Source organism: Terrapene carolina, unplaced genomic scaffold (assembly GCF_002925995.2).
Source record: "Terrapene carolina triunguis isolate 2854851 unplaced genomic scaffold, T_m_triunguis-2.0 Scaffold212, whole genome shotgun sequence".
In the NCBI taxonomy this organism is placed as follows: Eukaryota; Metazoa; Chordata; order Testudines; family Emydidae; genus Terrapene; species Terrapene triunguis.
Window position 1 is genome coordinate 2,977,420 of NW_020664563.1, and position 25,966 is coordinate 3,003,385.

Here is a 25,966-nt window from a genome sequence, read left to right on the forward strand (position 1 = left end):
GCCCCCCCCCCCCGCTGCCCACCTGCACGCAGGGACCCCCCTCTCCCTAGCTCTCCCTGCATGGGGCCAGCCCAAGGTCCCCATCCTTCCCAGCACACGGGGCCAGCCCAAGGCCCGCTACTGCCCGCCCACGGTCCCTCTCCCCCTGGCAGCCTCCCTCCCCCCACCCATTCGGGCCTGATCCTAGACCCCTGCCACCTGCCCATGTACAGGGCCAGCTGGCCCAAGCCACTCTCCCTAGCCTCTCCTCCAGCTCAGGGCTGGCGTTGCTGCTCGCCCCCATCTCGCATCTTCCTCGCGCCCCACCAGAGGTCACACCCCACATTTTGGCAAAATTGGGCATTTGTCCTGTTTGCTCTCGCCAACTGATCATCAGTTGGCAAGAGCAAAATGCCCAGTTTTGTCAAAAAAGTTGGGATGGCCAGGACACGGCCAAAAAGGGACGTATAGTTACCCTACCTCAGTTGCCAGCAGGCTGGGCAGGTGGGCAAGCAAACCCCAGAGGCAGCCACCAGCCCGTTGAGTGGACATGGAGAGAGTTCAGCTCGCACAACGGCCACGAGCTGACGCTCCCTGGGACAAAGACCCTGCCGGTGGCAGTCCACTCATGCCAACAGGTACACGCCAGGCTCAAGAGCTTTAGAACCCTTTTAATCTTATTAAAGATGGGGCTTACAGGCAGCTGAAAGAACACTGCAACCCGGCACCCAAGCTCTCTCCCCGGTGGGGTTGGCGTTTCCCGGAGCTATAGGGCCTCTGCCTGTTTCTGGTCCAAAAGGGAATTATCTGGAAACGGTGCCCACCCTGCCTCCCCCAGCCTCAGAGACCCACACTGCTACTGCTCTACAAATCAGCCAGAAGGGCTAGTGCCTCCCAGCCTCTCCGAGCCTCAAACTAAGAGTTGTGGGTATACACCACCCAGAGGGCCTCTCTGCAGGGGCACAAGCAGCTGCATGCCTCCCAGCAAGCTAGCAAGTCGGAGTCTTAGCACAAGCACGTTGGTCTCTCGGCTCACCCAGTTCGTGCTACACCTAATTGTCCACCATGCACAGAGGGCACTGTCAAGTCTCTGCCTGCGCGAGCATCAGGCTCTCTGGGAGTGTGCCTATGGCCAGGACAGGGGAGTCTCTGCACAAGAGCTGCTCAGCGCCTCAGCTCTCAAGAGCTCCCTAGAACTCCTGGAGTGGGGCTCTCACGTGTGCTACCCAGCAGGGATCAAGGGAGCAGCCTGGCCCAGTGAGCACACGCAGGAGATCAGACTGCATTTCCCTCTCTGCCCCAGGCATGGCACCTCCCGGCGGTGTCCATGACAGCAGAGGCAATCCATGCACTGCTCAGTCCTGCACTTTGCCTGAATGTACTGCTTGTGGTGGCTGCATTGAGAGCACCTCATCTGCTGCAAGCTTCACTCCCACCTCTTCCAGGTGTCTCTCCACTCCAACAACCCGGCTTCAAGCACTGCCTGTGGACTAGAGTCAGGGCAAAAACATGGGAGCGGCTGCTAAAACCTTCTGCAAACCAGCTCAGAAAAAACACGTAAAAGCCGACAGCCCCTCTGGGCCACGCTGCAATGCTCAGGGCAGCAGGGTAAAGTCCCTCTCCCAGCTTCTTCACTGGGAGGCTCCTTCTGCCCAAGTGGGAATGCTGCATATGCAGAGCGTGTTTCCTATGTCCCCCTCTGTCCTGGACACTGGCAAAGAGAGCACAGCTGTGTGGCCAAGAGCTACTTGCTCATCTGAGCATCACGCAAGGAGGATCTGCTTGGATTGGCTCCTGCTCTAATGAGCAGGCCTAGGTCAGCCAGTGAGGGACAAGAAACACAACCAAAACCAGGCCATCTCCTGCCGACACTGCCTGCCCCTATCTTCTTGCTGCTGAGAAACAGTAGCACATCTGTGCCTGGCTGCAGCTGTGGGAAGCTGCTGGTATGGGTCAGACACGCTCCCCCTGAGCTCGGGCATGAGGCTCCAGGCCCATCATGGGAACTATTTCATAGAGCAACCCACACAGTTTGCAGCCATTCTCAGTGCATCCCTCTGCAGCACTGGGCTGGGAAGAGACCATCTCCCATAGCTAACAATGTCATTACGAGGCCACAGGTCTGTGAGCAGTGATTGACAGAGTAGCTGTCCAGCCAGCAGAACACAGAGCAGGGAAAACAGCAGAAAAGCTACACAGAATGGGTCTGAAGCTACACTAAGAGGAGCGGGTGGCAGGTGCTTACTCACAGCACCATGCAAGCGCGGTCTGGTCCATCCCTACCAGTCCTCCCCTCGCTGAAGGATGGGGGCATGCATCTGGGGCAGGGCCTGGGGCGCACAGCATGGCGCTGGGCACACAGCACAAGCAGTCCCCAGCCACACACAGCATGCAGCATGGCGGGGCTGCAGTAGAGCATCCCAAGTAACACACAAGGAACAAGGACCGTGGAGGAACGGGGATCGAACCCGCCAGCACAGCGCAGTTCTCTGCCATTCGGAAGCAGAGTGGCTGGCGATGCAGCATCCCAGGGACACTCAACTAAGAGGCAGTGTCTAGTTTCCTGCGAGGCTCCAGGTGCTAATCCGATTTTCCAGCTGGTTTCACAGAGGCGCTAAGAGGTAGCAGGCCTTGCCTGGGAGGGGAGGGCTAACCTCAGCCACTGCCCTGCACTATGCCAGTCTGTCACTGCAGTCCCACAGATTGCAAGCAGGGGAGCTGGGTTTCCTTGTGATCAGCTGGCAGGGAACATGGAGGCACTGTCTGACTGGACATACACACACACGGATGCTCATGCGACTCCCCTGCCTTTGCTCACCAGGGCTCTCATAGTCTCACAGATGGGGAGCCCATCCAATCCGCCCCCTCACGGACATACCAGGGGACGTATCGTCCTGGGGCTCCTGAGAAAGCCTTTCGTTTCAGCATGCACACACCCCATCCCAGCCAACGGCTGCATCCAACGCCCTCTGGCATATGCTAGCCCAGCTAGGAGTAAGCCCCACACATCTGTGCTGCACAAGTGCTCAGACAGCTCCACTCCACAGCCCTCCATGGTGAGGAGAAGCAGGAGTTGCCTGGCAGAACATCGCAGACCTCTTCCAGACACTCAGAAACTCATGCTACACATGGGCCTGTCTTGGCTCCAGCCAGCACCCAGTCTGATCCCATCAGTTAGCCTAGCAGAAGGCTTGAGAGCCCCTTCTTTTCTCCAGTTTTGTCTCCCATAGTTTGGTTCAGCCACACCACTTCTCTCATGTCCACACTACGGACGATTCCACCTTCAGCATGTGGCCAGGTCCCCTCTCCACCACCTCACCATCCTCGCAAGTGCTAGGGTCCCACCCAGATCTCCACTCGACTGGGCCTCTTGGCCAGTCCTTTCCTGGCCCTCCCCCCACAGCCTTTTGTGCCCCACCCCTTGGAATGCTATTGTGGCCCACAGCTCAGCTGCCATCTGGCACAAGGACCAGCTACAGAAAGTAACGACGGACTGAGGCCACAGCCAGGAATCCAGAAATGGGGAAATTCTGAAGAACTGGGCAAAGGCAACCAGTTTTAAATTGGGAGGGGGAGAAGGGGGGGAAAACGGAGGTCCGGCCCCAGGGAATTCTGCCATGCCACAGAAGGTTTCAAAGGCTCTTTCCGCCTCCATCACCGCCTCACACAAGCTCTCTCCCTCTCCAGGCAGGCTCCCCCACACAGCGTCAAACCCCACCCTCTTTACTCCCATGACCAAGGCAGTCAACAAGTCAGTTACCTTATGGGGCCAGGTTCCTAGCTGCTATTCAAAAGCAAGTCATGCAAAGGCACAGCAAGTAGTTGGCTTGAATTCGAGTCCAAGCTGGGGAGTGACGGGTGTGACTAAGTGAAGAGTGTTACCCATCATGGACCGCACTTCAGGAAGCAGTGTGCCATGCAGGGATATTGATGGCTGAGGACTGCTAAGAGGAAAAACGCAGACTACAGGATTAGCAGATGAAATTCATATTAGTGAAGGAAACCTGTCTGCCGAGTGATTGTTCCAAGAGCCCCACCCCAAGAGATGAAGAGACTCGTTTCTTCATTATCCTGTCAACCCTCAGGCCAGGCAGCCACCCTTCTCATAAGGCAAAAGAGCAGGAGACTACAACGGATGGGCCAGAAAAGGAGGGTAGTGTCAGGGCATGCAGCTCCTCAGGATGGGAAGTGGAAGGGATTAGTTAGTCCTCCCAGCTTCACCACAGAGAGGCAGCCAACTTCACCTGGGTCCGTGGAAGCTTGATTTCCTCTGTGCATTTCCACCACTGGACTCTACTCTGTGCTAAATAACGCCCTTGGTGAAATACTGAAGGGGACTGTCACCTTGAGAGGGTTTCCATTGGAGGCTGGAGTTGGGCCCCACTAAGGAAAAGAGACTTAAGTGTATGCACCCGTCTTCTTACAATCATAGAACCAGAGGGTTAGAAGGGACCGCAAGGGTCAGCTAGTCTAACCACCTATCAAGATGCAGGATTTGTTGTGTCTAAATCATCCAAGACAGGTGAGCTGGGTGAAGGAGCTTCCACAACCTCTCTGGGATTCAATGGATTCATTTTGTCTAGCCAGTCTGAAGACTAAAAAAGAATATCCTCCAACCCATGCCTGTCACCTTGCCATGGCTCAAATGTGGGAAGCAACAGGTGAGACCCAAAACAAAGGCCACACAAAAATTAGCCATTGCCAGAACTGGACAGAGCTGTGGGATTCCTTCCTTTAGTGTAAAGGACTCTGTCTGTAACCTTGGCCCCACACCTCTCTATTCCTGACGTAAACAGCAGTGTTCAACAGTAGAAAGGGAAAGCGATGTCAGATCTGCACGGCACATAAGGACGATGATGAGCAACAACCCTGAAAGAGAGGGAAGCCTTTGAAGTGTGTCTGGTGATAATTCAAAGAGTTCTAGGCCCAGAGGAGATGAAGATAATAGTGGAAAAAGGGACCCAGTAACAGGCTGCATTGAAAACAAAGCCAACAGAAACACCAAGCAGCTGAGAACCTTATCTGCTACTTCCATTCACAGCAGAACATCCAACAAAGGGTACGTCTATACTTACCTCCGGGTCCGGCGGTAAGCAATCGATCTTCTGGGATCGATTTATCGCGTCTTGTCTAGACGCGATAAATCGATCCCGGAAGTGCTCGCCGTTGACGCCGGTACTCCTGCTCCGCGAGAGGAGTACACGGAGTCGACGGGGGAGCCTGCCTGCCGCGTCTGGACCCGCGGTAAGTTCGAACTAAGGTACTTCGACTTCAGCTACGTTATTCATGTAGCTGAAGTTGTGTATCTTAGTTCGAAGTGGGGGGTTAGTGCGGACCAGGCCAAAGCCACTGCACATGCAAGATTACAAGCCCCTATTTTTCATCCACTGCCAATACCTGTGTCCCATTGGTCAGAGCCTCCAGCATGATCTATGGACCCATGCCTTCTTCAATACTTTGTTGGGAAATTCAAGGCTTCCCCGTATTTGTAGGTCTCCCTGACCCACCCTCTGGTGTCTCAGGATGGCTGGGCTTTCCTCCCCCATCTCCTTTCGGAAACCATAGAAATGGGAGATGGAAGAGACTTATTACGTCAAGTTGTCCCTCCCCTGTGGACAGGGGGTGCTGTCCTACAGAATATCCTCCAGGGCTCCAGTATTAGGTGAACTACGCTATTGGCCTCCATCCCGTGCTTTCAGATTGCTCAGTGGCCTAACAGACCCTCAATTAGGAAATCTTTCCTGACATTTAGCTGCATTACACTCTCACTCCTACCTCCTCGGACTTTTCTAAACAATTCTTCTCCCTCCTTCTCATCTCCAGCCTTCACATATTTGTTGGCTGTTATGTCTCCCACTTCTTTGTGCAGCCAAGACATACATAGTTAGTTCTTTACCAGTAATTCAATCCCTCCAGCCCTAGAGTCACTGTTGTTGCTCTCTTGCTGAAGTCCCTCCAAGACCTGCACAAAGCATTCTCGCAGTGCAGTCTCACCCACGGAGAGGAGAACGGTCACCTCCGTGGGGATCAATCAGGAATGGTTCCAAGTCAGTTCTCCCAGCCTACCAGAACACCACTGTGAGTGGGATCAGGATCTAGCTATGCAGCCTAAAATTGCTCTGGCCTTTTTTGGCAGCCACGCTGCTTGTCTGATTTACACTCCATTATTACCCCAATGTCTCTATATCATTGCTTTCCTGATTTCCCACTCCTATTGAATAGCTGTCTTCCAGATTATTTTGCCCCAGATGCTTTAGCTAGATTTCATTTTATTTCCTGTCCAATAACACTAGCACTCTGCATTAATGCATTCTTCTTTTTTGCTACCCTTGTCAATTCTCTTAAATCCTTAATTAACATTGTGCACTCTTCTTCCAGCTCATCTGGGAATTCTTCACCCATTTTCCTCCTGTCCCGGGGAGTCTGTTGCAGTTGCCCACTGCAATTTCTCTATTTGTCATTTGGCTGTCATACCCTCTTTATTAAATTCTATCACACTGGTTCTGAAACTTAGATACTTCTTGTTCTAATGTGTTGTGTAGCGCTGCTGTGAGCTGTAAAGCATTTGACTCACTCCATCCCAGAAGTAGGTGCATTTCAGTAATGGATTCACTTGATAGGTATGGCTACTGTGCTGTAAATTCTGTGATGTGTTATGAGATTCTTTGGGATGAAAGGTGTTGCACGATACAAAAATATACTCCATTTAATGTTGAAGGCTAGTGATATACAGCACCAGCCTTCTCCGACTGCACCCACATATGCTAGCATTCCCGTTCAAATAACTAGCCCAGCAGGTTTCAGCTATGTACACTAGGACAAACTCCATCAGCTACCAACACTTCCAGATACTACAGGGGCAAATTGCTGCTAGCTCCTCTGGTGTAGAGCATCTTCCATCTGCAGCGTGATTTGCAGGCGGGAGGCCCGTGCCAGGCTTTGAGCCTCGGAGAGGAAGCTCCAGCTTTACACCCTTCCAATCAACCTCACACACTGTCAAGTCTAAGCCCAAGAGGTCCGCTGCCTTCTTGCTTTCGGGCAGACCATGTGATGCAATGAACTGCCCTCCATCATGACATACTGATGTCTGTGCTGCCTCCCTATCAAGCTCTTCAGAGCCAAATCCAGCCCCCAGGACCCAGCCAACATCCCCAGAACACTGGGTACAGCCCAGACAAGGAGCAGTCACTGTAACTGTATGAAAAATAAAGTCCTTTCCCAGTGAGGCCATTTCCTTTTGCCCTCCAGCTGTGAAGAGAAAGGGGCATTCAAACAGCTGGGAGCCTCTCAGCAGCACACCAGGAATGCGCCTGATAAAAACCTGATGGGAGACTCCCCCGACTGCTGCACCAGGCAGCAGAGACACAGAGCCTGGTGCTTTAGTTTGGTACTGCGGACTGTGTTCACAGACACCGACTTGGAGGGGAACTCCCCCAGACATCCAGTTCCTGAGCATCCACAAACACACTCCCATGCAGGGCCTCCCAAGGACTCCTGAGGACTGAGGGGAGCAGAATCTTTTGTAGATTTCTAGTCTTCTTTGCAGTGGCTTTGGGTGGGGCAGTTGCGCTGATCGGATCATAGAAGCAGACTGCATGTCACCCACAGGTCTGTCTGAGGCAATCATAGGACTCTCTGCAATACAAAGCCAGCACCACTTTTCAGGATCGGGGCCTAACACAACACAGGGGAAACAGCAGAACTGAGTGTACAGAGTGCTGTCTATCACACAAAGGAGCAAACAATAAAGGAAAATGTTTTCCCCACCTACTCCCTTGCAGCGACAGTGATCTCAGGGTCCCCAACACAATACAGGCAAGAAACATTCACGCTGAGATGTGATTCTTTTAAACTGCCGCAGCACCCTGTATCTAAGCATCTACACACAAGGGGGAGGGCTACATTCTGGGCGTTTCCTGATGCTCGGGGCCTTGGCAGTGCAGCATTAGCATTCGGTCCACAGCACTTTCTGTGTTTCATGGAGTATTTCCCAGCACTCGGGGAATGGTGAAGGGTTCCTCATTCTGCCCACAAGGTCAGGACCCATTCCAGCTTATTTAATAATCTGTGCGAGTGTCCAAACAAGAACATCCCGACCCCAGGCACAGCTACTCTCCCCCTCTTGCTGCTGACAGGACCCAGATCAGCCAAGCTTAAAAATACACAAAACTAGTTCAGAGGAAACAATGACAGGCAAAGGCGGAGAGCTCAGAGTCAGGCTGTGACCCGGCCTTTCTAGCAGTGTGTCTGGACTAGGATGAGAGGAGTGGGATTTTAGATCATGTTGCTAGTACCTTCTAACACAACTTCATGTCTAACTCAGGCTCATCCCACAGGTCACCTCCACCAGCTAGTACGTGTGGGGGTACAGCTTGCCTTGTCTACCTTCATGTGTTAGAATGTGGTCGCTAACATGCTCTAGAAATCTCTCTTTCCCCTTCACCAGGACAAACCCTAAATCTCTCACTTGAATACTCAGGGGCTTCCTTCCTGCAGGCAACAGCCCACCCTTCAAAGAGAAGCCAGCCATGTTCCTCCTGCCTCAGCAGTGTTGAGATGAGTTCCTGTCTGCATCCTGTAAAACTTGCCCATACCGGTATTGCCCTGGCCTCTTCTTTTGTCATTCAGTGTTGCACGCATTCTAAAGCAATATGCATTTCCTCACCTTTTGGGGGCGAAGCCAGACTTTGAGGCACCTGCTCCCCTACTTGGTGTAAACTTTGCTTGTGCCAATCAGAAACGAACACAAATAGGTTTTGGGCCCCGTCCCCTATGACACTTCTATGATGTCTTAGTTGGTACTTTATGGGCTGCCTGCCACGTGCAGGCAGGGAGAGGAGAAAGAAAAACGAATCCTGTGTATCCTGTGTACACCCGTAACCGAGCCTGATCACCTCGAAGCCTCTCTCTCAGCTCACGTGTTTCAAACAGAGTTTCTACGTTTGCCGGTCGTTATGCGTTGGTTTGTATTTGTAAGTATCAGTTATTACTAATTGCTGCATCTTTGTTTATAAATATTGTTAGTAGATATTTTAGTCATTGTGTGTTTTAAGTTTCATTAACTCTATTAGCTAATCAAACGCTGCTCCCTTACTCCTTGTAATTATCCCCAATAAAACTTTAAATTGATTAATTTTAGTTGTGTGTGTGTGTGTGTCTGCAGTTTGCATCGTGACCCATACTCTCCTTGCATCCCTTACCAATATAGTCTATTGCCACGTGCAGCGTGGTAAATAACAGGCCTGCATTTTCTTTCGCCCCTGCGTGCCCGTGGCAATCCACAAGCAGCGGATGCCAAAATTATCAACCTGCACTTCTGTTTAACCACCTGAATCTTCAGTTGTCCGTGCTTCAGTGGGGGCCCGATCCCACATCCGGGGAGTCCATGGAAAACTTCCCACAGATGTCCGTGAGAAGTGAATCAAGCCCTCCAGGAGACAGTGGCTTCTTCAGGCAGCTGGGGCCCAATTTTCCATTGCCCTGGCACCGTTTTGCACTGGGATGAATGTCAAATGTAAATAGTTACCACTCCAACTGAGTAGCATTTTGCACCCACTGCGTACCTGCCTTCAGCTCAGTGTCTGAATGTCTGGCAACATCAGTTACTTTTAAACTAATCAGTTTCTTTTAAATATAACAGGTCATGCCGGTAGCCTGAAAAATGGCGGAGAAGGACAGCTGAGCGATGAACCTACATGCTTGCTAACTACTAGGGCCTGAAGCTGAGGCTCTGTGCTGCTCTGCTAGCCAGGAGATTTCCTCTAATACGCGACAGTGGAAAAACAGAGCAGCTCCCTGTAACAGCAGCAAGACTTGCAGGGAAAACACACAGCCCTGAAAGGTAATGGAAGAAGGAAATCATTCTGACTAGCTGGGTTACACGCATTTGTAACTCACCCACTCAGAATCATTTAGACTGTCCCCACCCTGATGTATATCCATCCACTGCCATTCACATTTTTAATCTTTTCTCCAATTCGGAGCCCAGGCAGTGCCCATAGGATCACTACCATTGTCAAGCCCTCTCCACCACAAGCCTGCCGAAGCTGCAAACTAAAGTCAATCACTTAGTCTTCTGGCTGATGTTCTCTGTGCACCAGACACGCTGCGGGGCCACAGGGATGGGATCATAGCTGCTGCCGACGGCTTGTTGCCATGGTTTGTTTTATTAAAAAAGAAAGCACTGAAGCATCTGCCTGCCAACACGAGTCCATAGAAAGTTACATAAATTTTGTGACCAAACATAGTAAAAGAAACAAGGCCGGTCCAGTCAGTGACCCTCTGCAATCCAGCATGCACGTCTTTAATTGGCTAATTCGGCCTGTGCTCTCCTCAGGCCTGGGATAAACTGCACTGATCTTCATAGCATCCCGTTTCATGGCAGGGAACACAAGGCTCTAGACTGATAATGCTTGTGGCTAGGGCCAAGCTCTCTCTGAAACCCGCCCCAATTTGCTCATGACCGGGGCCTGCTTTCTGGAGCCCGTTGGTTCGGTGAGGCTGAGAGGTGCTTCATCTCCTCATCACCTTCCAACTCCCAGAAGGAAGTTCAACACTCTTAATTCTTGCCCTTTCCCATGGAGAGGCACCGGGTTTCCAGTATGCCCCATAGCTGCCGGAGACAAGGACCAACACCCATTTTATAAGGGAAGAAGCAGGAGCAGAGAGGGGTCTGAAGGCACAATCTGACTAGCTGGCCTGTGCCGAGGAGAGCCCGGCACCACACGGGACACAGGAAATTCACAAGCCAAAGTGTTAATACAAACATGGAGTCCACACGGCGTCACACACTGCGTGTACTCCTCATCTGCTGGAGGCCCTCCACAGCCTTGGACCTTTTGCTTCACGATGTACCCGAGCCTTGAAAACCGCACATCCTGGCTGCCCCTCCACTCATGTATTCCTACAAACCTGTACTGCAGGGTCCCGGAGAGCTTCAAGCTACCCACAGATAACTCCACACATTCACTCAGGGAACACCAGATCTGCCAATTACCCTTCACCATCCTATGGATGGGTGGAAGTACTGTACCCCGGGTCCTGCTGGTACAAAGTCACCTGTCAACACAGCATCCACTGCAGCGCAGCCAGGCTTCCTGCTGAGAGCCCAGGCAGACAAGAGGTCTCCTTCCTTCCAGGGCTAGGAAGGGACCCATGCCACAATGCATTGCAGGCACTCTCCTTTTTGTGCAGGATGTCACCTGCTCTTCAAAATTATCCATGCTAAAGTTAATCAAAAGGAAGCCCACTGAACCAAAGAGTCAGTTGTCAAATGCCATGTGGGCTCGATTGCTAGGAAGGGAAGTCAGAGACATTTTCCCCTCCCCTCCTGCACCACTCATTCAATAGCTTCCCAGCCCAGAAAGGCATCTTCCCCTCTCAGGCCTGCATAGAAAGGTGAGGGTGAACAGGGTGGATGACACAACAGCCTGAAAACCCTCCATCCACAATTCCATAAGGACAAATTTAACCAAACCCACTTGGCCTGTCAGCGGCGTTTGGACCCAGGCCATTCAGTGCTATAAGCCTTTACTGCTGGAGGACGAAGTCCATTAGTAGACTCAAACTTTGTATAAGAACCAGCCATTAAAGGGGGACAAAGAACCCCCTCTCCTTACGTGGGTTAGACAAGCACAGAAGAGATCAGTATGGAGCGATGTCTGGGAATGCCCAGGGACATCTGTAGGTTGTCCAATGTAATTTCCTGCATTTTACAAGATTTAAGACATTTCAGACCAAAGTTTTTTGTTTTTTTTTTAAATCTACCTGCCTCCCTGGAGTTCAGCATTAGACCAATGCCCCATCCTGGTAGAAAGCCAACAAAACTCCATTCTGACCCAGCTGCCTTTGGGTCTTGGCTGGTATGACCCATCAGGCACACACAAAACCAGGAAGGAAGCCATGCAGAAAGCCAACATTAATATTAGATGGGAAAGCAAAACCAGAGCAGGTTCTCTACTGACCCGCACTGGGCATCTGGGACCCACCTCCCATTCTCAGCAAGGTCTCCCAACCCTTGTCCTCAGTACTGCTTATATAGCACCTTCAGCATGCATGGTGCTGTACAGTAAAAGCAGGATGGCTTTTAGTCTAAAGGCAGCAGAGGTAATATATATTGGGTACTGGGCACAGATCTGACCCTGCATACGTAAAGGCAGACCTATGTGTGATGTAACGGAGGCTATTCATTCTTTGTGTTTTATTGTAACATTTTCTTAATAATTGTATGGAAAATTTATTTTGTTTTATTTTTGTTTCTCTCTCTCCCCCCTTTATCTGCCTCTTTCCAGTTGTGCCTCTAACTTTTCCTCCCCCTCCATTCAATTTCCTTTCCCTCTCTCTATTTCCCCTTTCCCATTTTCTCTCCCCTTCCCTATGCTCTTTCCAGGACAGTGATCAATAAACGAAGCTCCCTTCTAACTGCTCACTTGCAACCTAAAAACTAAGTTCCTGTTCCTGAAAACACTTGCACAGCACATGGGAGCGTTCCCCGGATCAGGACCTAGGCTCTCGCCACACCTGCTGTCAAACAGCAGTTCAGTGAGAAATGGAAGCACCACTCACTCCCTGCTGACCTAATGAGCGGCATGGAAAAACTTAGGTAGGCCAGATACTAGCTGGCTTGCAGGGGAGTCTCCTGCCAGTCCCAGGCACACCCAATCTGCCTCTCAGCTGTTTTGCAAGGAGAAGCCATGAGCTGGCTCCCAATGAACAGCAGAGGAGGAGGGGAGCCACTGAGAACTGCAAGTATGAAACACAGCAGCATATTAGGTGCTCTCACCTCCTGCGGGGGTTTCTGCAAGGCTGTGTCTATGCTAATTGTGGGATGGAACACAGGTAGGAACAAGTGGTTAATTAACCGGGCATGTTAATTAGCCTGTCCAGATCTGCTCTAGGAATCATTTCAGGGAAGTTCTCTGGCCTGGGTTACACAGGTCAGACTAGATGATTACAGTGGTCCATTCGGGCCTTGGAATCTTTGAAACAGAGTTAGCAACTGGCATCTTGTCTTTCAGACCACAAGCTCTTTGGGAGCAGAGCTTGCATTTACATCCCCATTGAACTGAACGCAGTGGGGCACACCCTGGTATGGCCCTTAGCCATTAATGCTATAGAAATGTTTGCTAATAAGCAGCAGACATACCCCCAGTGAAGAGGCAGGAAGGAAGGTTATGAGCTGCTACTGCAGGAAGGCCTATGCGATTTTCTGTCATTTGCAGTATTTGTCCAAGTACACTACAACTGTGCTAGTTACCCCACTCCGCAGCTTTGGGCCATTTCCTGCTCTCTAGGACTTTCACAGCTAAATCCCCATCAGCTGCTTGTATTCTGATACCGGAGCCAGGCAGCAACTTGCTAGAAACCCTGGCTCCTGAGATGGACACGCCCAGAGAGCAGCCTCTCAGACATCAAAACAGGAGATTATATAAGAGCCAGCTTCCAGGCCATCAGCATTATCTCTGGCAATAAAGCAGCTGTGCTTAGGTCACCCATATGGTCACTGCCATGCAGACTGTGCTGAAGAGAAGGCTGGAGTTTTCTCAATATTTTAAGAAAATCTATAATACACATACAGACAAAATCCTCACATTCAGCCATGCAGAGCCGACCTGGGCAGGAGATTTTCAGGCCACGGGCACTGGAAAACAGCAAGCATCTATTTCCAAGGACAGTGGTTACTTATTAATTGCAGAGCTGCTTCTGCTGTTCTAGCTTGAATTTCTCCAGAGCAAACAAGCCTGCGCAGAGCTCTGCAAAGCACAGAGGGAAGCAGTACTGGTCAGGATATTGTATTCCTACATACAGTGGCAGGAGGAAGCTGATACACAGGTGACTGGTGTAGCAACGATGGGCACTGGGCACTTAGACACCAGCCAACAGGCCCCTTTACAGAGCCCAGACCCAGCTGCAGCTGGCTCAGATTCCCCTTCACTGCACTCAGGGGGTCTGCTCACCTCTTGCCAACACTTGTTCCCCTTTCCAGTGATGCTGGGCTGTTGTTTGCCAAGGGTTCCCTGTGGGGAGCTTGGGCTGCTCCCCCAGGGTATGAGTGAGAGGCAGCTTGCCTCCATTCCTCTGCTATGGTGATGGTTACTGCTGGCCTGAGCTACAGAGGCTGATGCTGGTCTGTCCAGATAACAGCTGGATGAGCCTTACAACCCCCACTCCACAACTCAGCAGCACTCTCCAACCTCAGACGCTGGCCAATACTGGCAATCAAATGATCCCAAGCTAAAAGCCTCTCTCACTGCTGCCCCCAGACAGCAAGCTCCTCATTCCACACATACAATATTTCCCCCCCAATACCTCAGCACTCGCTGCTGCTGCCAGTTGCACAAAAATGCTAAATTCTGGGGCTATTTGGCCACTTCCTCCTCATGCCTGTGGGTACATGCCAGCCCATGCCATTCTCTGCACAGAGAAAGCCACCCGCTTGCAGCAAAGCTCCTCGACTCTGTAATTGCATGCGCGCTCACACACACTCCGCCAGATGAGGTCCTTTAGAACAATGCAATCAAAAACAAAAAGAGCCTGTTTGTTATCTGCGTGCCTGGGTTCCAGCAGATGGACAATAAATCGCATGTATCTATTACATATTTTGTCTTTTTAACTTTGTATTCAGCTCAGAATTCTGTGATAAACATTGCATACAGGAAGCAGCAAGATGCTAGCTGCTGCAGTCCTCTCTCTGCAGTTCACCAGTCTGAAAACAAAGGCGGGTAGAGAGGGGCAATTCAGAATTTTCCCCGAGGCACAGGTCACAAAAGCAGTGACCCTGCAAAACTCACTTGGAGACCTCTCTTTTGTATTGGTAGCTTAAGAAATACTCAGTTGTTTTGCTTCAAGCTGGCTGTGACCACCAACTCTTCCTGGTGAAAGAGACCAAAACATGGGCTACTTGCAGTTAGGGCTCTAGGAGTCAGCTACAGAGAATTAGCATCAAGCAGTTACTTTTTCACGTAAATAGTCCCAACAAGTATTCACTGGATCTTTCAAATTGCATAATAAAAAAAGGTAGACTAACCAAATGGCCCAGCTGCTACTGGGAAAAATGTCCCATGCCACAATGTGCTTTTTCAAAAAAATCTATTTTTATGTTTTCCTGCACTTTAACTTCATTCTGTAATTCAGGAAACACCCACATCCCAGTCATTACAGAGGAAGGGGCTGCCAGATTTTTCCATGGAGTAAAAGGCAACAGGAAGACTGAAAGTTAATTTTCCATAAATAAAATTACCGTTATTTCTGGACAGCTGCCCATTTCAGTACATGAGCATCTCAACAAAGTCAGGGCTAGGGCAGAGGGAAGAGAAAAAGAATTTGATTACATTTTCATGAGATTCAGAATCACAACTCCTGTCATCTAAAAAAATTATAATCAAGGGTCATTCATCACAAGAAAGTAACACTTCCAAACAAGCAGGACTTTATTAATCAGTCTCCGCTAATTTAAGGGGCAATAAAAGAATTTATGCACACACACCACCTGTGGAAGATAATTCCACTATTGCTTTCCCACTAGGTTTTGTGATTTATTAGTGAATTGCAGTGGAAGTTCAAAATAAAAACTGGCTTTGGAAACAAGAAGCAGGAAAACAACTCTTCTTCTGCCCCTTTCCTGATACGTTTGGACTAGATCTGGTCAGGAAGTGATTTCTCCAACTTGCAGAAAAAGTGTTCAATTTTTTTTCATACCAAGAGAAATGAACATGTTTTGATATTTGGGTTGGGGGTGGGGTTATATGCATGATATTTCAACAAAAGCATACCGTTTTTGCAACATTTTCCATCAAAAAAGTGTTTCAACAGAAAATTTTGGACCAGCTCTGACTCTGATTGCTCTCGCCACTCCCTTGAATACAAACCACCTTGGCTGGCATAGAACCAGCACTGGCTCTGTGGCACAGTCTCCCCTACATCCCCTTCCTTGGACCCCACAGACCCCCCAATAAAGCCAGGTCTCCATGGGATGTCAGGCAGCAGAGGCTGAGCTGGGGCTGGGAGGAGCCAGGGAGCAGCCACAGCCCATGGCATGCAAAGATGGCTTCTATCCAAGCAGATTTCTGCATGCTGTTGCTGCAAAGTAGGGAGCGTGGGGTGTCTCTCTTCTCTCTCTAGGTTATCACCTGCTCCGTGCATCTAGGCAGCTCATTTACATAGCTGTGGGTGGATGGTCACTCAGAGGCAGCATGGCACCTGCATAAACCCATCTTCCCTGAGACCGTGGGGCAAGAGGGCGGGGGAAGTAAAAGAGCCCAGAGCTTCTACAGGACTGATGTTTCCACTCATCACAAATCCTGGGAATGCTGACCTGATCCCTCCCTAGACGGGGAAGACTGGAAGTGAACTCTGTGAGGTCATGGTTCCTCTGGCTCACTCCCATGAGTACTTCTGCTTGGGCACAATATCTCCCTGACTTCACCTGGAGCGGTCAGGAGAGGACAGTCTTCTCCACTACCAACAGCAACCAGTGATTCCAGGAGAACAGAGTCACCCAGAGAGCAGGGAGAAAGAAACTAACGTCAGACTGGGGCCTCCAGGAAAACAGACACAGTATTTTCAGCTTAAAAGGGAAAGATTCACACAAGGGAAGAAATCCAGCAGGCTGAGTTATTCCCGCCCCCACAAAAAGATTTACTTAGAAGGGGAGAAAAAGCAAATTCCTATTTCTCAGTGTTTACTTGGAGATGGCTGGAGCGGAATGAAAGTGCACAACCCTTCCCAAGGCTTTGAACGCTCAGATGCTATCATAACCCCATGGTATTTCTCTACCAAAATAAACAACCAGGAGCAGCAAGGACTGGGGAAGATGGATACTTGAGCTGTCACACACTTCTCTACATGGCAGTAGATCATAGGAGGGAGATGGGAACTATCCTCCAGGGTGGGAATAACCTGCAAGCAGCACTAGCCAAAACTAAGCCGGAATGCAAAGCTAATTAATTCAATCAGAAAGTGATCTGGGTAATGGAGATTAATTCCCCATGCCTTTAAAATGATCCTAATCTTCAGCAGTAATTCCCAGGATTCTAAGACCATGACAGGTTGGAGAAGGGAGCAAGTCAAAGCTATGTTCTAGTTGGTGCCAAGCCACATTCTGGACCATGTACTTTTCACGTAATAAAAGCGGTATTGGAAGAGGTACGTTTTCAAATGGCAGCAAGGCACAGCAAGGAGTCAGGAGACCTGGGCTCTAGTCCCAGCTTGGCCACGACCAGCTCTGTAAGCTGGGGAAAGTCACTAAAACCAGGATGCTCCACTGGAGATGCCCTGGGTCTGATGGGGGGGGGGGGGGGGAAAGCAGCCAGCTCTTCAACTGCAATCAACAGGAACTGTGGGTACTCGGTGCTTCTGAGAATGGGGTCCAAGGTGCCTCAAGCTGGGCACCCCAAGAACGGACATCCCCAAATTCACAAGCCACTTTTTAAAATATAATTAAGTCTCTTTGTGCCGGAGTTTCCCCATATGTAAAATGAAACATACTGCTTTACCTACCTTTGTAAGGTGCTGTGAGCTCCATTAGTGAAAAGTGCACCATAAGTAGAGTATTTTACATATATTTACAGTAAAAGAGAACAAAGCAGTTCAGAGACTTTGGAAATGGCTTGGATGAGACATGCTCTGTACTTCAACATGCAGAATTGGGGGGAGGGGACACATGTAGTTAACCTTTGCATTCTAGCTCTTTGCTGTCGTTAGATGCTGCTGGAACTCATTTCTGACTTTTACCTCCCATTCTTCCCCTACTGCCAAGTTCTCCTGTCTTTCTAAAAACAACTTTGCCCATCCTCTGAAAAGTCAATGTGTCCCAACTCAGGTGGGTCTCCTGGCACCACCATCCTGGCAATACTGGTCAGATCAAAGCCACTCAGCACCCACAATCAGGGTGAGATTTGCAGATGATTATAGACCACTCAGCCTAACTTCATTATCTGGAAAGATATCGAAACAAGTTATTAAACAATAAATTTGTAAGCACCTAGTGGATAACAGGGTTATAAGGAATAGCCAGTATGGATTTGTCACAAACAAATCATGCCAAACCAAACTAATTTCCTTCTTTGACAGGGTTACGGGCCTAATGGATAGGGAAGAAGCAGTAGATGTGATACACCTTGATTTTAGTAAGGCTTTTGACACAGTGCCACATGACATTTTCATAAGCAAACTAGAGAAATGTGGTCTAGATGAAATTACTGTAAGGTTGGTGCAAAACTGGTTGAAAGACTAATCAAAGAGTAGTTATCAATGGGTTGCTGTCAAACTAGGAGAGTAAATCCAGTGTGGTCCCACAAGGGTCAGTCCTAGGCCTGGTACTAGTCAATATTTTCATTAATGATTTGGATAATGGAGTGGAGAGTATGCTTATATGATTTGTGGGGGACACCAAGCTGGGAGGGGTTGCAAGCACTTTGAAGGACAGGATTAGAATTCAAAACAGCTTTGACAAATTGGAGAATTGGTCTCAATTCATCAAGATGAAATTTAATAAAGACAAGCACAAAGTACATCACTTAGGAAGGAAAAACTAAATGTACAACAAAATGGGGAATAACTGGCTAGGTAGTGGTACTGCTGAAAAGGATCTGGGGTTTATAGTGGATCACAAATTGAATCAGAATCAACAATGTGATGCAAAAAAGGCTAATATTCTGGGGTGTATTAACAGAAGTGTTGTATGTAAGACATAGGAGGTAATTGTCCTGCTCTACTTGGCACTGCCGAGGCCCCAGTTGGAGTATTGTGTCCAGTTCTGGGCACCACACTTTAAGAAAGATGTGGATAAACTGGAGGGAGTCTAGAGAAGAGCAACAAAAATGATGAAAAGGTTTAGAAAATATGACCTGTGAGGAAAGGTTAAAAAACCTGGGCATGTTGTCTGTAGAAAAGATGACAGAGGGGGGGACCTGATAACAGTCTTCAAATATGCTAACAGTTGTTATAAAGAGGATAGGGATCATTTGTTCTCCATGGCCTCTGAAGACAGGACAAGAAGTAATGGGATAAATCTGCAGCAAGGGAGATTTAAGTTAGACACTAGGAAAAAGTTTCCAGCCATAATGGTAGTTAAGCTCTGGAATAGGCTTCAAAGGGAGGTTGCAGAATCTCTGTCACTGCAGTTTTTTAAGAACAGGTTGGACAGACACCTGCCAGGGATGGTCTAGGTCTGGGCCCTGTACAGCCCAGGGGACTGGACTTGATGGCTTCTCAAGGTCCCTTCCAGCCCTACCTTTCTGAGTCTATGATCTTAGCACACTGGGTGCACGACGGACACTGAGCTGTTTTGAAAAATCTGGTCCCAGCTGCAGAACGGAGCATTTGAGAGATTGGCCCCTCCCCTCTTCGCCTGGGTCAGACATACACACCCATCTGGGCAGGGGATCAGACCGCTCAGCAGAGATCCCAGTCACCCTGTCCCAGCAAGTGCACACAGGGACTCTCCCAGGGAGCCAATACCAGAGGACGAGATCAGGTGGAGCCCTCACAACTTTACAAATACAAACAATGCAGGTGTTTCCCCCTAACTAACCAAAGCAGCAGAGGTTTAGCTGTAACCCTTTCCCTGCCACGCCCTATCCTTGTAGCCTCTACTCATCATGTTAAATCCAAGCAGAGAGCCATAGACCAAGGGCCCGGTATGTATAAAAAACAGTTATAACACGCTCAGCTGCCCTCTGCTCCCAGAAAGGGGGAGCCTGCAAACTGGAAAGCGGGTGCACCCAGGTCGGGGATGGGCTCAGCCCCCTTATTCTCAGCTAGGGGTGCACACAGGGTGGGGAGGGGAGACAACAGCTGCCCTCCCCGCCCCCGGGAAGAACGCACAGACTGGGTATGGGCTCAGCTCTCAGGAAGGGAGGAGAGGGGTTGCAAGGCAAGGGAGCACCCAAGGTGGGCAGCACGGGGGGGTCGCAGACCCTACTGCCGGGTTGGGGCTGCACCCGGGATGGAGGGAGAGTAGCAGTCCCTTTTCTCAGGCTGCGGGGAGTGTGTGAAAGGGAGGCACTAGTCCCTCCTGGGAGTGGGGAGGAGAGCTGCGGCTAGGCTGGGGAGCGCAAGGGGGTAGCCCCTATTCCCGGGCGGGAGTGCCCCAGACCGGGGAGCGAGGGGGACACCGGTCCGTGCCCGGGGGGATGCCCCAGACCGGGGAGCGAGGGGGACACCGGTCCCTGCGGAGGGCTCCAGGCACTCACCGAAGTAGACGGCCTTGGCGCACCGGGGGCACTTGGCTGCCATGCCGCGGGTCGCGCAGCCGGCGAGACGCGCTGCTGTGTGCGGGTCTCTCAGCTCCGCCCGGCCCAAGCTCCGCGCCGCGCCGCCCACAGCCCGGCCCGCCAGCCCATTGGCCGCGCTGCCGAGCTCGGGGCGACTCCTCCCCGCGCGGCGCCGCTGAGACCCACGCGCGGGCCGGGCCCGCCAGCAGGTGCAGGGAGCAGCCCCCCGCCGCCCAGGGCCCCCGCCCAGCTGCACAAGGCGCCCGCCCATCACATGGGGCTGCGCTGTCTGCACCCCCCGAGCTGGGGCCGGCTGGAGACACCGGCCCAGCACGAGCAGGGAGTTGACCCTGCTGCTGCGCATCTCTAGTCCCTGCCGAGCGCAGAGCCAGGGCTGGAGGCTGGGAGCCGCAGGGTTCCTCGACCCTGGCCCAGAGCGAACTGCACCCCGCCCGGGGCTGTCCGGTCCCAAATACCTGGGCAGAGCAGAGCAGGAGAGGGGCCCCCAGGTGTCCACTCCGCACCTTCCCCCCAGCCCAGCCACGCTGGCCCCACCTGAACAGGGAAGGCCAGTGCCCCTGGATGTGTAGACACGCCAGCCCCAAAGGCTGCAGGGAGTTACAAACACAAAACTGATGGCAAAGTAAGAGGCCCAAGTCCAGGAGAAAGGCATGTGTGATGGGAAGGCACAGACAGTGAGTCAGGGGGCACAGCACTCCTGGCCAGCTGCGGAGGTGATGGTTCCCACCCCTGGGTGGCAGGTGGCAGTGAAAGGGCAAAGAAGAGGATGGGGATAGGGGAGATGAGCAGGATTAGGTCCATACCTCTTTTCGAAATCAAAGGAAACAGGATTGTTCTCAAAACTACCTACAACAAATCTCATTGATCAGTTTGCTTAATTGCAACCTCTTTCCTCCCAGTAGAGCCGGGGCATGAGAGCTGAAGGAGATCTAACTACATGGAACATTCCAAGGGGAATTAACCATCCATTTTCAAACCAGGAGGAGGAGACAAGACACAGGGTGGGATTTTCCTGCTCCCATTCACATAAACGGGAGTTGAATACCCATGGAGAGCAGGATCAGGCTCCGTGTCTGTGCACATATTGCTTGTAAGGGTTCTGCAATAGCCAATGCCTAAAACAGATCTGTTCTACATACATTCTTATGCCATACTCAGCACTATAGTAGCTGAGTGCCTTCCTGTAGTGCACCTGACTAGCATCTGTCATGAGTTTGTTCTCTCATCCTTGCCCCACAGGGAGAAAGGTGTGCAGGGGAGTGTTTTGATTTGGAGAAAAAAAATTAATACACACACACGTGGCTCTGTGTCCATTAGTGACGGCATGTCAAAGAAACATACCTTGCCCTTGGAGCTGACGGTGGTGAGGTTTGGGATGATCCTTAGTTTCTGGGGGAATTCATTCCACAGTCTGGGACCAGCCCCCACGAAAGGTTTGGCGCCTGCACAGACAAGCCTTCCCCTTGGGCTAGAGAGTTCCACTGTGCCAGAGGAGGTCCATGGCTGAAATTCTCAGCCCTGGCTTTAGGCCCTTTCACATACCTTGAGTCCAGGCCATGGAGCTCCTTGAAGGACCAAGACCTTGAACCTGACTTGATAAATATGGGAACCCAGTGAAGGGAGTGGAGAGCAGGGTTGATGTGCTGTTGGTTACTGAGCCTGCGTTGCTGAGGAGACACACTGCAGCGTTCTGTACTAGTTGGAATGTCTCAAGGGCTGAAGGCTTGGTGACCAGCTGTATCACACTGCTGTCATCCAGACAAGAAGTGACAAAGGCAAGAAGAACTGAGGCCAGGTCTCCATCCGCCAGAATGGGACTGAGGCTCTGAGCCAGAGATGGTAGAAAGCGTTACTCACAGACGCATTCCTACACTAGGGAAGTTTTTCTGAACATATTGATTTGTCTGAGTAAGGATGCCTGCTAAATTAAAAGCTTATAAATAAATGGTGCCATTCAGTAGTGTTTACAAAGGGTCTACCACACCATATGAGACAGGTAGGTTTGAACACTGCCTCAGGCCAGAGGCAGTTTTCAACAGCAGGAATAGCAAAGGGTTTTGGAAACGGTCCTTCTTTGAAAACTAGACCAGGTTCTCTGACAATGAAACTGAGAGACACAAAAAGTGGCATTGATGGATAATGTCTTTGTCGTCAGCCTGCTCCTTTTCAAAGGTCAAGGCAAACCCCATAACTGCTGGAGTCGGTCCTTCCCATCAGTTCCCCTTTGGCCTAGGATGAAAAGGTCCAGATCCTCAAAGATTGTTAGGCTCCTAACTCCAACGGAAATCAAAGGGAGTTTGGTGCCTAAATACCTTTGAGGATCTGGGTGAAAATGCCCAGCTCTGTTTTCCAGAGGGGGTAACAGAAGGCCTGATTGTCCCCGACGTTGATCCTGATGCAGTTATTTCTACCCGAGCACAGTCGTACCCAGTCCAAATGATAGCATTTTACTCAGATGTAGGTGACAAGGCGGCAGTCATACAGACTGCCTAGAGCAGGGGTCAACAACCTTTCAGAAGGTTTGCCGAGTCTTCATTTATTCACACTAATTTAAGGTTTCGCGTGCCACTCATACATTTTAACATTTTTAGAAGGTCTCTTTCTATAAGACTATAATATATAATTAAACTATTGTTGTATGTAAAGTAAATAAGGTTTTTTAAATGTTTAAGAAGCTTCATTTAAAATTAAATTAAAATGCAGAGCCCCCCGGACCGGTGGCCAGGTCCTGGGCAGTGTGAGTGCCACTGAAAATCAGCTCGCATGCCGCCTTCAGCACGCGTGCCATAGGTTGCCTACCCCTGGCCTAGAGGATTTAAGCAATTTGCAAAGGTTACATAGGAAGCCTATGGCAGAATTGGGGAAAGAACACTGAACTGGGAAGTGATGGACTCACATCTGAGCCATCAGGTCACAGTGCCTCTGATGCAAACAGCTTAACGCCTCTGTACTTAGGCTACCTGTAAAAATAGGGCTACTTCCACCCACCTTTTTGACCTCTACAAGGGAGAAAAAGCACTGTGTATATGCAATGTATTATTATTAGCCACATTTTCCAGATATAGGATAATTTAAAATACCCCAAAGATTAAGTAGCCTGGACACCAGGCCTGGTATCGCAGTGGGTAAGGCATTGGCTGTGGAAACTTGAGCACATTGATGGGTGTGCTGTCACACTGACTAGCCGATTTGTTAGGAGTTTGGGGGAATATTGAAGGTGCTGCTCATCCTGCAAGGCTAGATTAGCTCAGTAATGGTGTCAGGTGTAAAATGAAGGATATAGTGCTCCACAGGAGCCATTTTCTCCTTGTCCAGTGACTGCCACTCCTTAACCTAGGATTCTGGTGATGCTTCCAGCTGATTTATTTAACATTTAGTTAAGGTGGTTGTGATGATCAGGGTGGCTCCAGGCACCAGCTCAGCAAGCAGGTGCTTGGGGCGGCCAACGGAGAGGGGCGGCACGTCCGGCTCTTCGGCGGCGGGTCCCTCACTCCCTCTCAGAGCAAAGGACCTGCCGCCAAATTGCCGCCAAAGAATGAAGCAGCGGCGGTAGAGCTGCCGCCGAAGTGCCGCAAATCGCGATGGCGGCTTTTTTTTTTTTTTCCTGCTTAGGGCGGCAAAAACCTTGGAGCCGGCCCTGGTGATGATATGGGTTTTTTAACTGCCCGCAGTATGAGTGTGTGTTTCTCACAGGGCAGATTGATGATGTCTTTATTGAGACGTTTCCTGACTTTGAAGCAGGTGGGTTTAGTATGCGCAGGAAGAGCTCAGAGCACTGTTGTCACTGATTTTTTTGATGGAATTCTGTGAAGCTCAGAAGTGTTGGTTGTCATAGGGTTAGCTTGCCCCAAAGTAACCAGGCCACCTCCTCACTGTGACCAAACCAGCGGCTCTCTCCAACAATCAGCACAGCCCCATCCTCTGGGATGTATGATGCAACAGGGCCTGGTCTCAAATGAGCTTCACCTGCCATGGCCTTTCAGGCCCTTTCCTGCCTGCTCCTGACTCCTGCCAACAAACCCAGGAAAGGGAGGAATTCCTGCATCTCTTGAACCCCAGATGGGTAGCAAACTCTATCACACTCATTGCTGAACTGTGGGTACTCAGTCACATCCCATGTGGGGCTGTTAGGAGATGTACGAGCCCACAGACGCTCCAGGCCTCCATGTCTCGTGGAGATCTGGGGAACACAGCTGCTTCACCATCCTTTGTTTCCAAGGGTGAAGGGTCTGCCTCCTATGCCCCTCCTCACTCCTGTGTGTCCAGACTCTGCACAGAGCTGGGAGATACAGAGATGTGCCCTCTTCCCCTTCTGGGCCCACAGAAGCCTGAGCAGCATCAAGGCCTTGCAAAAATAAATTAAAAGGATTATTCCTCATTTCTTGCCAGATCATCGAACAGCTAGCAGTGCCCAGGGACTTGCAGCACAATTTTGCTTGGTTACCATGGCAACCACAGCATCAAAATTCCTTCCGCTGTTTATTAAACAGAGAGAAGACTCAAGATGAAATCCTGGAGATCTGACAGAAACGTGCTTTGTTCGGAAGGGTCTGGCTAGGGTTTTTAGCAAAGGTATCGGGCAGATGGCTCCTTGCTGATATTAAAAGGGACAGCAGGGGAGAGACAGGTTAGGCTGAATGCTGGATTTCAGTCCAACAGTTCAGCTGGCTGATTTATTTTAGCAAATAGTAAATTTTCAGATAAATGCATTTTTCAGGGCACCAAACTATTTGTGAATTTGAGTCTAATTCAGTGAACATTTTCAGTCAAAAAAACCCTGAAAACAAAAATTCCATCCATGTCAAAATAGATTCCAAGGCCAGAAGGGACCATTGTGGACATCTAGTCTGACCTCCTGCATAGCACAGGCCAGAGACCTGCCCCCAAATAATTCCTAGAGCAGGTCTTTCAGAAAAACATCCAATCTCGATGTAAAAATTGTCAGTGATGGAAAATCCACCACAACCCTTGGTAAGTTGTTCCAATGGTTAATTACGCTCACTGTTAAAAATGTACACCTTATTTCTAGTCTAAATTTGTCTAGCTTCAACTTCCAGCCATTGGCCCATGCTATACCTTTCTCTGCTAGATTGAAGAGCCCATTATTAAATGTGTTCCCCATGTAGGTTCTTGCAGACTGGGATCAAGCCACCCATTAACCTTCACTTTGTTAAACTAAATAGATTGAGCTCTTTGAGGCTATCACTGTAAGGCCTTTTTTTCAAATCCTTTAATCATTCTTGTGGCTCTTCTCTGAACCCGCTCCATTTTATCACCATCCTTCTTGAATTGTGGGCACCAGAATTGGACACAATATTCCAGCAATGGTTGCACCAGTGCCAAATACAGAGGTAAAATAACCTCTCTGCTCCTACACAAGATTCCCATTTATGTGTCCCAGGATCGCATTAGCTCTTTTTTGCCACAAAGCCACCCTGGGAGCTCATGTTCAGCTGATTATCCACCAAGACACCCAAATCTTTTTTAGAGTCACTGCTTCCAAGGCTAGAGTCCCCCATCCTGTAAGTATGGCCTACATTCGTTGTTCCTAGATGTATACGTTTATATTTAGCAGTATTAAAACACCTATTGTTCGCTTGGAGCTATTTTACCAAGTGATCTAGATCACTCTGAATCAGTGACCTGTCTTCTTCATTATTTACCACTCCACCAATTTGTGTGTCATCTGCAAACTTTTTTCTTCCAGGTCATTGATAAAACTTAAATAGTGGAGGGCCAAGAATTGATCCCTG

At 50.0% G+C, this 25,966-nt stretch overlaps 1 protein-coding gene across 1 annotated transcript in view; it reads right to left on the reverse strand.

Moving 5' to 3' along the window:
- LOC112107420 (cysteine-rich protein 2) overlaps positions 1-20,278 on the reverse strand; it is a 63,204-nt gene extending 42,926 nt beyond the window's left edge. Inside the window, exon 1 of the mRNA XM_026656195.1 lies at positions 20,172-20,278. Coding sequence (XP_026511980.1) covers positions 20,172-20,214 — 43 coding nt within the window. The 5' untranslated portion in view covers positions 20,215-20,278. The remainder of the gene's footprint in view (positions 1-20,171) is intronic.
- Between the last annotated feature and the right edge of the window lie 5,688 nt (positions 20,279-25,966).